The 15,002-nt window shown below is 55.7% G+C and overlaps 2 protein-coding genes across 8 annotated transcripts in view; both read left to right on the top strand.

The window, feature by feature from the left end:
- NCAPG2 (non-SMC condensin II complex subunit G2) overlaps window positions 1-570 on the top strand; it is a 60,035-nt gene extending 59,465 nt beyond the window's left edge. For all 6 annotated transcript variants that reach the window (XM_082472842.1, XM_082472841.1, XM_082472839.1 and 3 more), the window contains exon 28: window positions 174-570. In XM_082472842.1, coding sequence (XP_082328968.1) covers window positions 174-225 — 52 coding nt within the window. In that variant the 3' untranslated portion in view covers window positions 226-570. The remainder of the gene's footprint in view (window positions 1-173) is intronic.
- Window positions 571-5,588: 5,018 nt separating this feature from the next.
- Window positions 5,589-15,002, top strand: part of PTPRN2 (protein tyrosine phosphatase receptor type N2) — a 707,285-nt gene continuing 697,871 nt past the window's right edge. For both annotated transcript variants that reach the window (XM_082472631.1, XM_082472630.1), the window contains exon 1: window positions 5,589-5,799. In XM_082472631.1, the coding sequence (XP_082328757.1) occupies window positions 5,694-5,799 (106 nt within the window). In that variant the 5' untranslated portion in view covers window positions 5,589-5,693. The remainder of the gene's footprint in view (window positions 5,800-15,002) is intronic.

The raw sequence follows: 15,002 nt of genomic DNA, 5'->3' as shown, positions 1-15,002 counted from the left end.
TTCTGCTGATGGCGATTCCTATTACTCCATTTACCTTTGAGAAACAGCGATTACTTCGGTTTTCTCTTTAAGTGTATTCTGTTGCAAACCATTTTTAGATTTATTCTGTGAAAATGTAAATTTGCGTAATTCAGTCACATTTTTCTGTAGCTAATTCTTTCTCTGTGTTTCAGGTTTCTCTATGAATCGTCATCAAGAACTTTGGGAGCACTTTTGAATTCATAACGAAGCCAACATCTTGGTCATGTAAAAATAGAGAAAAAGGACTTACAGAAAGCTAGATGAATGTGTATTTTCCTAGTGTTTTTAATGTTAATAACCCATATAGTAGAGAAGGGGTAGGATTTATTTTGGGGTGGGTTTGAGTAGAAAACTCAAAGGTTCTTACATTTTTGCCCAGCGCCTGCATAAATGATACATTTAATGTAACAGGCTCCAGGTATGAATGGTGCAGAAACCCACAGTGCAAAGAAAAAAAAAAGACACCTTTCTAGCAAACCCGGTTGTTTTAAAAATGACTTTTATATATAATATTGCTTGCAAACTATGAGTAATAAAGCAATGACAACACCTGTTTGTCTACTTGATTTAAAAACATTAGTACAAGTTTTCCCCTGCAGAAACGAGGGCTGAGTACTGGGCGGGCCTGCCTTTCTACCAGGGGCAGAGGTGTAAAGCGCAGGGAGCGGCTGGGTGGGCGTGGGGAGAGGGGCCACACGCGGGGGCCTGTGGCTGCGAGTGCCAGGACACAGATCCGGTCACGCAGCCTGAAGCTGAACCACCTTTTCTTTCCGAGAGCTGTCCCGGCTGACGGAGGACTGGCCCCCAGCTCCCTGGCTGCATCGTCCTGCGTCACCACCCCAGTTGCCAGAGTGTCCACGTTCAGATTCCGACAGCCACGGCCCAGGTCGAGGCCGTCAGCATCCTGCCGCCTTGGGTGCTGCTTCAAACGCACGCGTGTTCTGTCTCAGCCCCCCAGCAGGAAGGAAAGAAGTGCCAATGTCTCAGTGCCTCTGTTTCTCGAAGAAGGTACCTAAATGGACTGTGCACCGTGGTCGTGAGCGTTTAGGGCAAGGTGTTGCCGAGGGATATCTGAGGACTGGGGGGTGGGGGTTGATTACTTTAGCTGGTTTTGAACATAAGACTATCTAAACATCTTTGCTAATTAACTAAGCTGTACTTTGTATTGGTGAATTTTTTTTTTTTTCTTTTTTACCCTTTCCTTGTTTGATTTAGTTTCAAGAATAGGCAAGCCTCATAAAATGAACTGAGGAGTGTTCTGTCTTTTGGTATTCCTGGAAGAGTTTGTGCAAGATGAGAAGTGGTTCCTTGGATTTGTTGTAGCACTCTAAAATGGAGCTTGGTGTTTGTTTCCTTTGTGGGACGAGGTTAATTGGCTTTTTAATTTACATGTACGTTTTTAGGATAGTCGGGTTTTCTTTTATCTTGTGTCAGACTTGATGGGTGAACTAATCCAATTTGTGAAAAACTATAATTCCATCTTTATTGGGTCAGCATAGTTCAGACCCTCCTGCTGTAGGCATACACCCTAGAGAAGTCCCTACACGTGTGCACGGGGGCCAGAGCGGGGCGCTCAGATGCGGAGGGCTGGGGCGCCGGGGCTTCACTAGGGGAGCAGGTTTAAAACACGCAAAGCTGAACGCTGTATTGCTTGTGTGCGCGTGTGTGACGACAGCGTGTGGATGAGCGAGGAAAGGATGAAGACACGCCTCCCGTCTAGTCCACCCATTCACGGAGCCCTCCTCTCTGTCATCACACACGGAATGAAAGCAGGGTCTCCTGGCTCACAGGCAAGGGTCCCTTCGTGGGGCGGGGAGGCCCTCCTTGAGATTTCCATCCTCCGGGTCTCCAGAATCCTCTCAGTGTCCTGCAATCGCATGCTCACCCTGATTCCTCCAAGCTTTGGGGTGCAGCTCCTCCCTCCCCACTCTGGGCTGTGCCCTGGAGTCAGGCGGCACTCTGTGTGGGACAGAGCTGCCACCCTGGGGAGGGGGAGGGAGGCACGGTGTACTCGGGAGTGGGGAGTGGCGGGCGATGTCCCTGGGCTGAGTGACGGCAGCCACGTGGGGTCCTGGCCTCTGCAGCAGTGGCATGGGGATCGTTTGCTCCCCGCCCTCTAGAAGGGGCTCTGTGAACGCCACAGGCTACCAGCCGAGGGCCCATTAGAGGCCCCTTTCCTTGGGGTCTGGCAGCCCACTTCCCCTCCTGGGTGGAACTGGGACCGTCAGATGTCCTGATCAAGTGGAAATCCAATGGGCATTCCAGCCTAGCACACTGGCCGTCCACCGACATGAGGTAGGACACAGTCGGTGCTGCTGACGCGGTAAAAACCTTGGGATCCGTGTCTGAGCCCATCTCCTGCCAGCTCCCACGCCCACCATCTCAGTGAATCACCTGCGGCTGGGCCATTTTTTTCAGCACAGAGAGTGGGAGCCCAGCTCCCCCATTTTGAATACTTTCTGGTCCTAATGAGATGTCACAGATATTCTGGTCGGCTCCGAGGTAATCCAGAGCACTGACAATCAAAACCATCAGGTTGGCCAGCGGTTTGATCTGTCACCACTCAGCAGCATGAAGGCCGCAGAGCTGGTGCACTCAGGGCTGGGATGGGAGCCCCACCTGTGTCCTCGCTGGGAGTTTCACCTGCTCCCTCCTCAGGGGGACAGGAGGCCCCTGAAGGGACACATGGCTCAAGGGTCTTGAAAATCTCCTTGAAAGAGTCATTCCTTGACCTGTGACTGCAACTATGTTCTCACTGTGAACCACAGGACGGCATCACATACAGACTCTGGCATGCTATGGCTGCCTGTCGTAAATATCAGCAAGTGTGACAGTAATGGACCGAATGATCTCATAAGGAGAAAGGCACAAAGCATCAATCCATGCAGGAGACACCCACCCCCCACCCAAAGGGCTCAGGGAGTAATAAGCATGTGTTTGGTTTTGAATGCTGTGCACACAGTGGACAGATCCATGTGTCTCCGTGCCTTGTACAGCATTCAGACATGTTCTCACACACACACGTGCAGTCACACACGCATACAGACACGCTCCCGTGTGCACACACGCACGCCTGCTTGTCGGGGCCCAGCACTGGGGATTCGTACCGTGCCCACGTACCCGGCCGGCACTCCAGAAGGGGCCATGCACAGCCCTCCCGCCCATCAGAAATCTGGGCTGCTTCTGGAACGGCCCTGTTCTTCCCACGCGAGATTTCCTTTCCTCCCTGCCTCACGCTCCACTCCCCCCCCCCCCCCCCCCCCCCCGTGAGCGTCTTCTGTCCCGTCAACAGAACTCGGCCGCGTGGCAGGCGAAGCAGAGGCCAGCACGGTCTGCTCTGCGCAGAGCAGGGCAGCCTCCTGCGCCTCCTCGTGGGTTGTGTGCTTCTCCCCAGGCCCTGTTGCCGCGATTTCCTTGCGGTCCCTCCTGTGCTTCTGGTTCCCCACTTTCCCTTTCTGGGGTGTTTCCCTCTAACTGTGCTGTGACTGCCAGAGTCCTGGAGCTGGGGCCCAGGGGTGACGCAGGACCTGGTTCCGGAAGCCACCGTCAGCAGCAGCCAGGCAAACAAGGAAAGAACGAACCCCCCCCCCCCCCCCCCGCCCCGGGCTCTTCCTGGAGCCCGTGTAACGACGCCCACGCCCGGGAAGGAGCACCACAGCCCCAGGCGGCAACAGTCCTGCAGGGCGCGGGCTCAGGAGGGGCCTGGCTCCTCTGGGTCCTTCACCAAGGCCAACCTGTAAACGCCCTCGGATTTGCCTGTCAGGCAGGAACCTGACGACGACGGAGACCTGCATCTACAAGAGGTGGAGTTAGGCCCTTCGGTATCGCACGGACCTTGCTGGGCGGTTTCACGCCCCGCCCTCGTGCTTCTGAATCGCTTAACAGCCTGTCACGAATGAGATCTACCTTCTAGCCCGCCCTGGTCTTATTCTCTATCTTTTCCTGTTGTTTCCGTCAGCAAATGTATCACCAGTCAGCTCTCTGGACATCAGAGGACAGACGTCCTGGCAGCCTCAGGCCTTCACCGGGGTGGGTCTCATGCCCAGAGCCCACGTCCGGGGTCAGCCCCATGGGCTTCCATTGCGGCTGGCGGGGTGCTCAGCGTGGCTGAGGAATGAGCCTCTTGGAGCCTTTCTCGCACGAGTCTGGGGATGAATCATCTCAGCAGTGCGTCCTCTCCAGGAGGCTCGCTCGTATGCCTTGAGGGGAGAGCAGCATGGTGCTAACGCAGGTCTGGCTGCGGAGAATAACGCAATGAACAAGTCGTGCCCTGAAAAGCCCACTCGCCAGTGCTTTTCCCCAACCGGTGGGCCACCCTTTGTGGGGTGCAGCAGGAAGAGGAAAGGGCGCCGTGGGACCACGATGGATGGTGGCGGCTGCTGCATCCTGGGGAGGGACGGTGTCCCCGCAGGGTGGACAGCAATTTCTCTGGGGGGCGGTCCCCTGGGCCATTGGGCCAAAGAGAAGATAAAACTCCCCACCCACCTGCCTGGTAGGCCAGGAGACAGGAGGAGGAAGTGCTCTCTTGGGTGCTGCGGCACGGAGGGTGCCGAGCAGGGTCGGGAGGCGGATGGGCCTGGGGTCTGTGGGACAGGCCCAGTGTTCAATTCCACATGCAGGTGGGCTGGCCGACCTGTCACCCCCAACCCCAGAGTCTGGGCAGCCCAGCCTTGTCTGGGGTGGGGAGGCCGCAGGAAGCCTCCCTGGATGAGGGCCCGGCAGGGACCAGGGACGGGCTGGAGTAGGCACAGCTGACCCTGGGGGCAGAGGAGGCTGGGGAGCCACACCAGCCAGCAGAGAGGGGTGACTGAGGGGATAAGCCGGGGTAGGGTGCGGGGGACACCCAGCTCAGCCCCGCACACGCACGCCCCCCCCTCCTCTCTCACACATACACAGCCCCCATCTGCTGAAGGACCCCGCGCCGTGCCCAGGTCTTTAGGGAGTGGAAGTCTCCTGGGGAGGAACGCAAGGGCCCCAGCGCCCCTTGCTGGACCCTCGGACGGTGGCCCGTGGAGGGCGGGCTACAGGGAGCAGGGAAGGACCCCCGGCTGGCCCCACCTCAGGGCAGGGTCCCCACTGTGGAATCCTGGCCCCGCTGGCTGGAGCTCAGGGCCGCAGCCCCCGTCCCCGCTGACCCCACAGGCTAGGCTCCCCCAGCCCCTCCTTCCCAGACTGAAGGAGGTGCTGAAGCCGCCAGCCCCTGCGCGGCTCCCCCTCCTCATGGCTCCAGCCCCTTCCTGGGGAGGCCCGCACTGCCCGCTGCCGGTGCGCTCCCCACTCTGGACGTGGGCCGGCGTGGGGTACGGGGCTGGGCGGGGGCTGGGCGCCCGCAGGGGCGGAGGGGTCGAGGAAGCCATGGGACGCAGGCGGGCCGAGGAGGCTCGGCGGCCGCAGGGCAGCAGGAGGCCAGGGGCGGGGCACTCGGGGCTGGGCGCCCGCAGAGACGCGGCGGGTTTGGAGGCCAGGAAGGCCAGAGTACGTTTCGCGGACCGCTCCCCGAGTGGGGGCGGGGCGTGGGCGTGGCCGGCGGGCGGACGCGCGGCGTGTCGGGGGCGGGGCCGGGGCGGGGCCGGGCGTGTCGGGGCGGGGCCGGCGGCGCTGTCCGGTGCTGAAGCCGCGGCAGCGCCGGGAGCGCGGGGAGGGGCGGCCGCCATGGACTGAGTGCCGACGACATGGGGCCGCCGCTCGCGCTCCTGCTGCTTCTGTTGCTGCTGCTGCTGCCGCGCGCCCCGCCCGCCGCCCCCGCGCCCCGCGCCCGCCAGCTCCCGGGGCTGCTCGGTGAGTGGGGGTCGGGGTCTGGGTCGAGGTGGGGGAGGGGCTCCCGTGCGACTGAGGGGAGCGGCGGAGGGGCGCCCGAGTGGGGGCGGGGCGTTCTCGGTGCGAGAAGGCGGTGTGGGGGGCGCCTGGGAAATGAGGGGCGGGGGGGGAGGAGGTGAGGGCCGCGCGGGGGTCGCGGGTCCGCCTGTGCTCCCCCTCGGTTTGCGGCCCCCGGCGGGCGCGGGGCGGTGGGAGCGCGCTCTGCGTGGGCGACCCCCGCGTGGTCGTGCCGCGTGCGCCGCGGGCCGCGCCGGCGGGCGGGCGGGGCGCCTGGGGGGGCGCGGGGCCTTCGCTCCACCGGCCTCGGACCCCCGCGGGGTTCTCCCCGCCGCGCGCGGCCTCCTCCCCCTGCCGGCGCTCGCAGTCGCACGGACATTTTCCTCCCGTGACGGGAGCGGGAGGGCGAGGGTGGGGAAGCGCCACGGGGAGCGCCCCGAGTCGCCTTCCTGCAGGCGTGGCCTTTGCCACTCCGCCCCGGGAGCAGTCGGGCGCCTCCCTCCCGCCGCGCTCATCTTTGTGTGGAGGAGGCCTTCCAACCGCCGGTGTGCCCGCGGCTTCGAGGCCGGAATAAACGGTGCTGCAAGACTGAGCGCAAATCCACGTCCAGGGTGGTGGAGGGGGCCTCGCTCCGCCGCCCGCCGCCGCCGCCTGCCTCTGGTCTCCTTGGGCTTCGCTGTCCCAAGAAAAGGGAAACTGCAGCGAGCGGTGGACAGGCGGTCTCCCCAGACTCCTCGCTAATGCGGCCACTCGCCCTGAGCCCCTCCCTGCTTTCCGGGTCTCCACACGTACTCCCTGGCCTGGTGGGCAGCGTCCTGGCCTGGTGAGCAGCCTGGCACAGTTGGAGGCAGAGCTGGATCCAGGAGGAGGCCCTTGCCTGCTGGGGTGGAGTCCTGGGGTGGAAGGGTGTGTCTGGTTGGCCACATCCTGGGGTCCTGTTGTCAGAGTCACCTCGGGCCCTGGGGGCCGCTCCATGCACAGGTGAGCCTTGCCAGGTGAGCCCTGCTTGGGAAGGCTTCGGGGCCTGGCTCACTCGGCCTTGAGCTCCAGGACCTTTCTCCAGATCAGCAACAAAGGCCGAGCTGTGCGCTGGTCTGCTTTTGCTGGGCTGTGTTCCCTCCTTCGTGGGGCCGGAACTGGCATATCACCTGCCGTGAGGGCTGTTTGCTCAGCTCGCCAGACGCCACCCTCCACATACACACACGGTCAGGGAGAGCCAGGGTCAGCTGACACTGGCCACTCAGTGTTGCAGGGAAGGCAGCTTCTACGAGATGAGGGGGAGGCTGGTCCTCGACTACTCTCTTTCCATTGTAATTGCCAGTTCATAGCATTTTTCAGAAATCGTAGAGAAAGGAGGAAGTGGGGAGGGGGGTGGTGGCTCAGGGAGGGAGCAAGGAAAACCCAAGGCCGGACACATGTGAAGAGAAGAGAATCTCTAAGCTGCCCAGGACAGCACTGCCCGACACAGCAGTGGAGTTGCGGCTACAAGCAAAGTCGAGTCGTATCACTGAGAAGGGGTAACTTATTCCCCCTTTGTTCACGATGTGGCCCAAGGGAGCCTCCTGGATGCAATCTTGATGTGGGACAACATTAGGGGCCCAGACATTGTTAGAACTGTCTCAGGGACTCCAGGTGATCCATTTAACCTGCTGTATCCAGGGATGATTGGACACTGCCATGACAGTGTGTACAGGTAGTGAGGTGGAAGTGTGGTCTTCCCATTTGGGGCCCCAACCTGGGGTTGCATGTAGCTGTGTCTACCTACGTACGCTCCCAATGTTCTGTTCACCCAGCCTTATGTCCGTGCGCTGTCCTCATCCAGAGGCTGCTGCCTTATCCTCAGGATTCACATACACAGTCTCCAGAAAGTGCACGGGGAACCGTGGTCACCCATGAAAGGCATATGCTACTATTTTCTCTTTCTCAGCCATCTGGATCTTGTTTGTTAGTGGTCACACCAACTACAGTGTTCCAAATAATGATGGACAGGGAAAGATGCACCCAGAGACCTTAGATCTGGCCCCAACCATGTCACTTGTACCTATTTTTTTATTTAGCTCTTCACATTCAACTTCATGTTAAGGCCTATACAACACATGGTTCAAGGAGATAACACGTTTTTGCTCCTCACTTGCACCCTAAAGTTGCAGGTTAGAATGAAGGGTCAAATGTCACCAAGACCTAAGACCAGTTCTTTTTGCACCGGATGCCTTGCCTTGAGCGAGGGGCCTCTTCACATTTAGACAGTGAAGGAGCTCTTGTTGAAACCCTGGGTTGACAAAACTACCATGTCTGAGTTTAACTTCATTGCTCTGAGCCACATGCCACGGCGAGGCCTTATTTCCACGGCAGCTGATGGCAGCTTCCCACTGACAGTGGGTGTCGCCCCTCTCCCTTTCTCTTCAAGTGCACCCTTTCCACCTTAATCACTTTAGCTTCCTGACCTTGCACCACCCATTCTGCCCACGTCTTTCTGGTGCAGAAGGCTCCCTTATGGCCCATGGTGTCCCATTATTTGTGACACTATTATCAGAGCTGAATGGGGCAGGAATAAGGCACCCCGTCTCAGTGATATGACTCAACTTTGTTTGTAGCTAGAACACCGTTGCTGTGTCGGGCATTGCTGTGTCGGGCAGCTGCGTGATTCTCTTCGTGTAAGTCCATCTTTGGGTTTTCCTTCTCCCTCCCTCTGCCTTTCCCTGTGATTTTACGACGTCCTTTTGTTCAGGTGCTCAGTACTTTTTCCATAAGGCTGATGCGAACGTGAGCCTTTTGTCTTTCAGCCATTCTTCAGTTACAGGGAGGCCAGTTTGTGAACCTGCTCTGGCAGGCTCCACGTTTAAGGGCAGTCATGTTAAAGATCCTCCTCTTTTGCTAAAGAAAAATGAATTTCCTTTGCCAAAGGACAGAGTCAACCTTTGCTGCAAATTTTGCTTGGAGAATCCAAAGTCAGAGCACCCGGCTTTGAAGATGGGCGCCTGTTTCTTTTTTCTCCTTTGTTTTTGCCTCTCGATTTGCCCACACATATTTTTCATTCACTAGTGAGCCCACATGGAGCTGAGGAGAGAGCTGCCAGGAGCAGGAGTCGGCTTGCTTTGTCACCTAGATGGCATGATGTTTATTTTTAAATCAAAGCATCCTTCCTGCCACAGAAGCACAAATCCATCTTTGCTTCTCGGGGTCCGGAGCTGTTGATTTTGTTGGCTGGATGGTGTTGAGCAGCCTGCCCCTCCCCCCGCGAGAGCCCTGCTGCCTTCTCTCTGGCTGCGAGCCTTTCTCTGCCTGTTGTTGCCTCCTCCTCCTGCTCTGGCTGCTACAGCCTCAGGTGCTGGTTGATGTCCCCAAGCAGAAGGACTGGGGCACAGGGAAAACCCCAGGCTTCCGGGAAAGGCAGGTACCAGACAGTGGGCTCACCCACGGATACAGAGGCGTTGGGTGGGACTGTGGTGCGGCTGTCTCCTGGGTCCAGAGACGGCAGTTACATGTGTCAGACTCAGGAGGAATGTGTAGGGAGTTACAGAGGTTTTTAGATGGCTTCCTCTCTGCGCTGAGCTTAGCTGCGCATCTCAGCATCTTGCATCTCTTCTTTTAAAAGCCCATCTCTTTTTGCACCTGGTTACCAAGATCAGCATCAGTGGTACCCACCAAGGAGGTGCAGGGGGTGTGCTAAATTCGTAGTAGTCTGCCTTCTACTTTCCTCTCGGTGGTGGTGCTGGTCTCCGCTGATAATTTCTCTACGCCATGAAATGTGCAGACTCGTTGGGTTCCTGGCTTCCCGTGAAGAAGGGCAGTAGCAGCACAGTGAACCTGCAGCTCAGGCCGGATGGAACCCAGGGCTCATCACCCCAGGGCATACGTTTTGATGAACTCTGGCAGTCATTGGTTCTTTTATGTGATAATAATTTATGCGTTCTGAGTTTATTTTGTTCTGTTTTACATGCGGTATTACCTAACTTGAAAATGCAGTTATTCATCCACTTTTCTTAGGATTTTTGAAAGTTAGGAATATGGGGTGAGGAAGTGGAGTGAAGTATGGAGAGATGGGGTCAGCTGAACTGTCTTTACACATGGTCTTATTAAGAAGGGTTTCCGTTACCACGACCTCTTGGAGCATTACCTTAGAATTTCAAGATATTTATGAAAGGATATTTGTAACTAAATGTGGTCCAAACTAAAAAGAACCCTCTGGCTTTGGGTGGTAGATATTTAAGATATGCCTGGTTATGTGCAAATATTGCTAGTTTAAGGATTCTTTGTGTGGAGAGGCGGAAAAAAGCTTAAGAAGTGGACAAAAAGGGTTTTCATCTAGATGTATCCCAGTAGATGCAGGCCCGGTGAGGCTCAGCTAACTAATAACCTATCTTATCTCTTCTGACAAGATGTTCCGTTTCCTGAGAAAGCAAACAGTTGAATTCATGGCAGATAACTCTCTGTGCCACATAAAAGCACCTGGCAGCTGTTTTCACATTAGTCTAAATTGACCTTCATAAATGTAGACCCAGCTGGACTTATTTTTCAAATCTTGGTTGATAGGAGGCCAGAGAACTGGAGGAGCAGGAAACAGTCAGTGCACTTTTCTGCTGGCTGGAAACAGAGTTTGTGGAAGGAAGAAGGAAATTTTTTCTTTTAACTCGTGCTCCAACAACTTGACCATGATCACTACTTAAGTATCTAGGGCAGGAAGTGAAAAGAGGTGTGGTTCTCCTGGAAACACTCATGGTCACATGTTAAGTGACATTTTCCTTTGTTAGTTGTGGTAAGTGGGTGACTCCCATGTTAGCCGGAGAAACTGAACTTTGGGCTAGAGGTGCTGATGTGTGAAACATCAGGGCCTATAAAACGGCCTCCGTGTGTGATGTGCAGAAATAAGGAAGCTGTTGAGGGTTTTGTGATGATCACTTGGCGTTAACTCTCCTGTGTGGAGGTGGGTAAGAGGGCATTTGGTTTACTTGTTTTGTGTTTATCTGTTCCCTCCAATCGTATTGACTGTGGTTCAGAAAACCCAAACACACGCCCTCTCAGCCTGTGTGACTAGTAATGGTTTCCGTGAGGGCAGTTGGAGGGCATTGATGGGCTGGAGGGGATGAGCTAATAGTTATAAAACAGATTGGGGTGATTTCTCTTTTTAATTTAATTAAAAATGATCACACAGTGAAATGGAGTGTTCCTTTTGGTATATGGTTCTACGTATAGATTCCAGTGACAGGAGGTAGCACAGTTCCATAACCCCAACACTGCCCCGTGCCCTCTGTCTGTCCCTTGAACCCTGGCAACCCCTGGAGCACTCTACATGTGGTTACGTGTACGCCCCCGAATAGCTTTGATAGGTAAGCGTTTCTATCTCCATTTCACAGATGGAGAAACACTGAGACTTGGAGTGGCTAAGAAGCACGCTGTAGGACACCCAGTGCTGGGATTAGGTCCTGGGTCTCTGACGTTTTCCAGCAGATGACCCCAGGATGGGGCAGGGACACCTTTGTAGGATGCAGGTCCCAGCAGAAGGATTCTATGTGCTGTTAGAACTTGTCCCTCCAATTCCACAAGAGCAAGGACGTCTGGGGCGGGGGACACTGATTTTCCAAGTTGGGATTTGTTCTGAGTGTCAGATTCAATTATTTGGTTAGCTGTTCTGGGGAATTTTGATGTTTGACTTGGAAATGGATGACTTGTTTTTGGACACCTTTAGCCTTCCCAAGATGGCAGGAGTGCAAGTGCCACCGTAGCATTTACAGATTGATGTGTCCATAAACTCTGTTCAGAATGCCTCTGGGTTTCCATCAGATTTTTAAAATGTAGTAATACAAACACCAAAGAAGCTAGCTCTCATTTGAGACTTGTTACACCAAACAGTGTACTTCGGAGTAAGGCATGAAGGAGGGATTACTTTCGTAAGAAAAACTTAAAGAGTAGGTTCCGTCTAAGCTTGACATTTAGGGTGGCAGACAAGCAAGGGATGGGGCATTCTGGTCACTCATTATTCTTTCCTGAGGTGTGCTGGCAGGTAAGAGAAAGAAGCTTCCCTCATGTGACGTGAGCAGTCTGTGTCACCGCGTGGTCCTAAAAGCCCATTTTGCAATGTCCTACGTACAGTACAAAGGGTGTGTTTAGAAGTTTGTTTGGCGGAAGGAATTTTCAGAAGAAAGGCTGACCTAGCCGCCAAAGGGAAGAGGACTTTACATTAATGGTGCAAGTCAGTTCTGACTCTAGCAGTGAAATGTAGTCAACTTGCAAATGGACGGAGCAGCCACTAAAGTTGGCCCTGGGAGGCTGATGCCTTTTCCATCTGGGGCTGTGGCTTTAGTCCAGCTCAGAGCAGGAATTAACCTGAGGTACGGCTTGAAGCCAAGTCAGTGATATGTGTGTTCTCTGAAAGAGCTGGTATTTTAATGGCACCAGACGAGGCAGACCAGTGAAAGAAAGCACAGTTTCTCCATGGTGGGTGGGAATGGGAATCTGGGGAAGAAGCAGTGCAAGTTGCCGTCCCCCAGCCTTCCCATCTCAAGCCGTCTTCTGTCCTGCAAAGGCACGTCGCTTTTACCAAAAAGTACTTTGGGTCTTCTTGAATCTCCTCTTCTGCTTTTGCCTGAAAATAGGCCGAGGTTCAGATCACCACACTTCCATCTGAGTTAAGTGTTGCCTAAGCAAAACACAGGGAAGTCCCGGGGTCAGTTCCGGGAGACAGGGGCCCAGCCTTGTGACTGAGCCTTCCCCAGCCTCATACCTGTCTCCCCAGGGCGTCCTGGTCCCTGATTCCATGACATGGTCCACGTTGAACCAAGAGAGGATTCTAGCAGTTTCCGAACACGTGGTGGGGATTGAGTGGATATGGGTCCCGGACACAAATTACATGAGAAAAGATACCATTTCAGGGGGGCATGTGACTGACTGAGAGGCTGCCTCATCTTTCCATCTGGTGATCTTTACAGTTTACACGCACAATAGGAGTCAAGAGAAATGAAAGTATTTCACCTAAACCACTCTGAATTTATACCGCGAGAAAAATACCAAATTCTTTGTGTTTTTGAGAAGATTTTATGAGATGGTGGGAGAGCCCTTGGTAATGGCAGTCCTAGTTGTAACGCTACTTGTTTTTGGAAGCTCCAGGTTTCTCCCACTTGGTGGCCAGATAGGGTGGAATATTGTTATTATTGAAAACAGTGTGACTTCGCTGAGTCCAGGTCTCAGCTGAATTGACGACTGAGGTTTTTGTAAAAAGATTACAATTTAAAATAGTAATATCGGGAATTCCCTGGCGGCCCAGTGGTTAGGATTCCGTACTTTCGCTGCAGAGGGCCCGGGTTTGATCCTTGGTCAGGGAACTAAGATCCCACAAGCCGTGTGGCGCGGCCAAAGCAAAAAAAAAAAAATCAAAAGTCATATGATTTATGTTTTTAATAAGCATATTTAAAAAACGTCACCAGCCCAACTAGAATGCAGTCCTCATTATGTTGTAACAGTGAGAACAAATAATGGTGATAACACGTCTGCAGGTATGTCATCCCTTCAAAGAGCTTAATAAATAAATGAATAAAGGAAAGAGGGCTTAAATAATAGTCATACGAATTCTTACACGTTTGAGTGGAGAGTGTAATAAAAAGGGATGGTCCATACTCTTTTTCAAACACAGTAAACGCTTTCTTTTAAATAATATTTAACTATTTGATATTTGATAAATGCAGAAATCAGAGCACTTTTGGGGGTATATTTGACATGCCTAGTTGGCACCGTTTTTAAGTGTCTGGATTTTTGTCTCGTCACCGAAGCATAAACATATTTGACGGTAGAGACTGAAGGCCTCACGTATCTTGTCGAAGCGTTGGGGGTCACACGCAGCATTCGGGACCCAACTTGCTGAGCATGTCTGCCTTGTGCACCTGACACAGGATACGGCGGCCGCCCTGCGAGGGCACCGCACGCAGCGTCCACGGCAGCCCCGCAGTGCCCGGTTCTCGTGGAGAGCGGGCTCCCCCAGCGCAGGGCTCCCGAGTCCACCACCGCCTGCGCCGCTCACCTGGGGACGTTCTGTGCCGCGCGGTCTGTCGGAGAAGATGGCCACGGCGGGGACGGTAGTCGCGGAGCGGGGGCCTCGCTGCCCCCGGGTCCGACTCCGCAGTGTCTCTACTGTGGGCCCTGGGCTCAGGCCTTCTGATTTGGGAGCCGGGGTGCGTGGGCCTCGCACCACCAAGCCCCCTCTGGTGCCCGGCGGTCGCTGCAGGCTGTCCCTCTCTGCTTGCCTGTGTGGCTCTGCGGGCCGCCCCCATCCCCGCCCTCCCGAGGGGAGCCCGGTGACTCTGGCCGGTTGCCTGCCCTCAGAACTGCCGTTTGAGGGGCGAGTCTCGCCGCCCCGTGCTAGGCAGGCCTGTGGGAAGGCGGGGTCTTCCACCTGCGTGGGCTGTCGGAGTCCTGCCGCGAGGTATCTGCTGGGCGCCGGTCGGTGCCCCGTTCCTGTGGTTTGCTCCCCGGGTTCACCCGTGCTTCCCCGCAGCCTTTCTCTCGGAGGAAGGACGACGGGGCCAGGCGCTCCCCTCGCTCTGCTCCTGGCCTTCGTCAGGCTTCTCGGGTTCCGGGGACCCGGCGCGTCTGTGGGGCGGAGGGAGGTAAGGAGCTGAGCCGGCTGTCTTCCACCTTGCCTGACCGTTGCTGCCAGGGACAAGCCCTGGTGCCGTGCAGGTGAGCTCGTGTGGCCTGCGGCTCGCCGCCCCGCCGCCCTGCCCAGAAACCTCCCCCCAGGAAGGTCCGACTTTCCCTCCGTCCGCGGTCCCTGGTCTCCACTCCGGGAGCTCACTCCCAGCCCTCTCCAGGCTGCACCCCACTCCTGTCCTCGCCGGGGGTCCGCCCTCCCCAGAGGAAACCCCAGCGCGTGCCTGTAGGGAGGGGAGGCAGAGGCGCCAGCGGGATGTCCCGTGGGGAGCAGACGGCGAGGCTGGGGTCCTGGTGGAGCCCTCCTGGGGAGGGGCACGCTCTGGGCCTTGCCCAGCAAGGATTCCAAGATCTTCGCCCAACTTCCGTGTCACACCCAGGGCCTGGAATATGCTTTTAAAAAAGGCTTTTGGCAGAGTGTAGGCGGAATAGAGAAACTATGGTATCAGAAGCCAAGGCTTCCATCTCCTGCAGAACCAGGTGTGGGCTGAATTTCTCTCTGACAGGAGCCAGGCAGGGTGGCTCAG

This window comes from Balaenoptera physalus (genome assembly GCF_965194825.1).
Source record: "Balaenoptera physalus genome assembly, chromosome: 8".
In the NCBI taxonomy this organism is placed as follows: domain Eukaryota; kingdom Metazoa; phylum Chordata; class Mammalia; order Artiodactyla; family Balaenopteridae; genus Balaenoptera; species Balaenoptera physalus.
The sequence above is the reverse complement of the archived record's forward strand: the minus strand, read 5'-3'. Positions and strand labels throughout refer to the sequence as shown.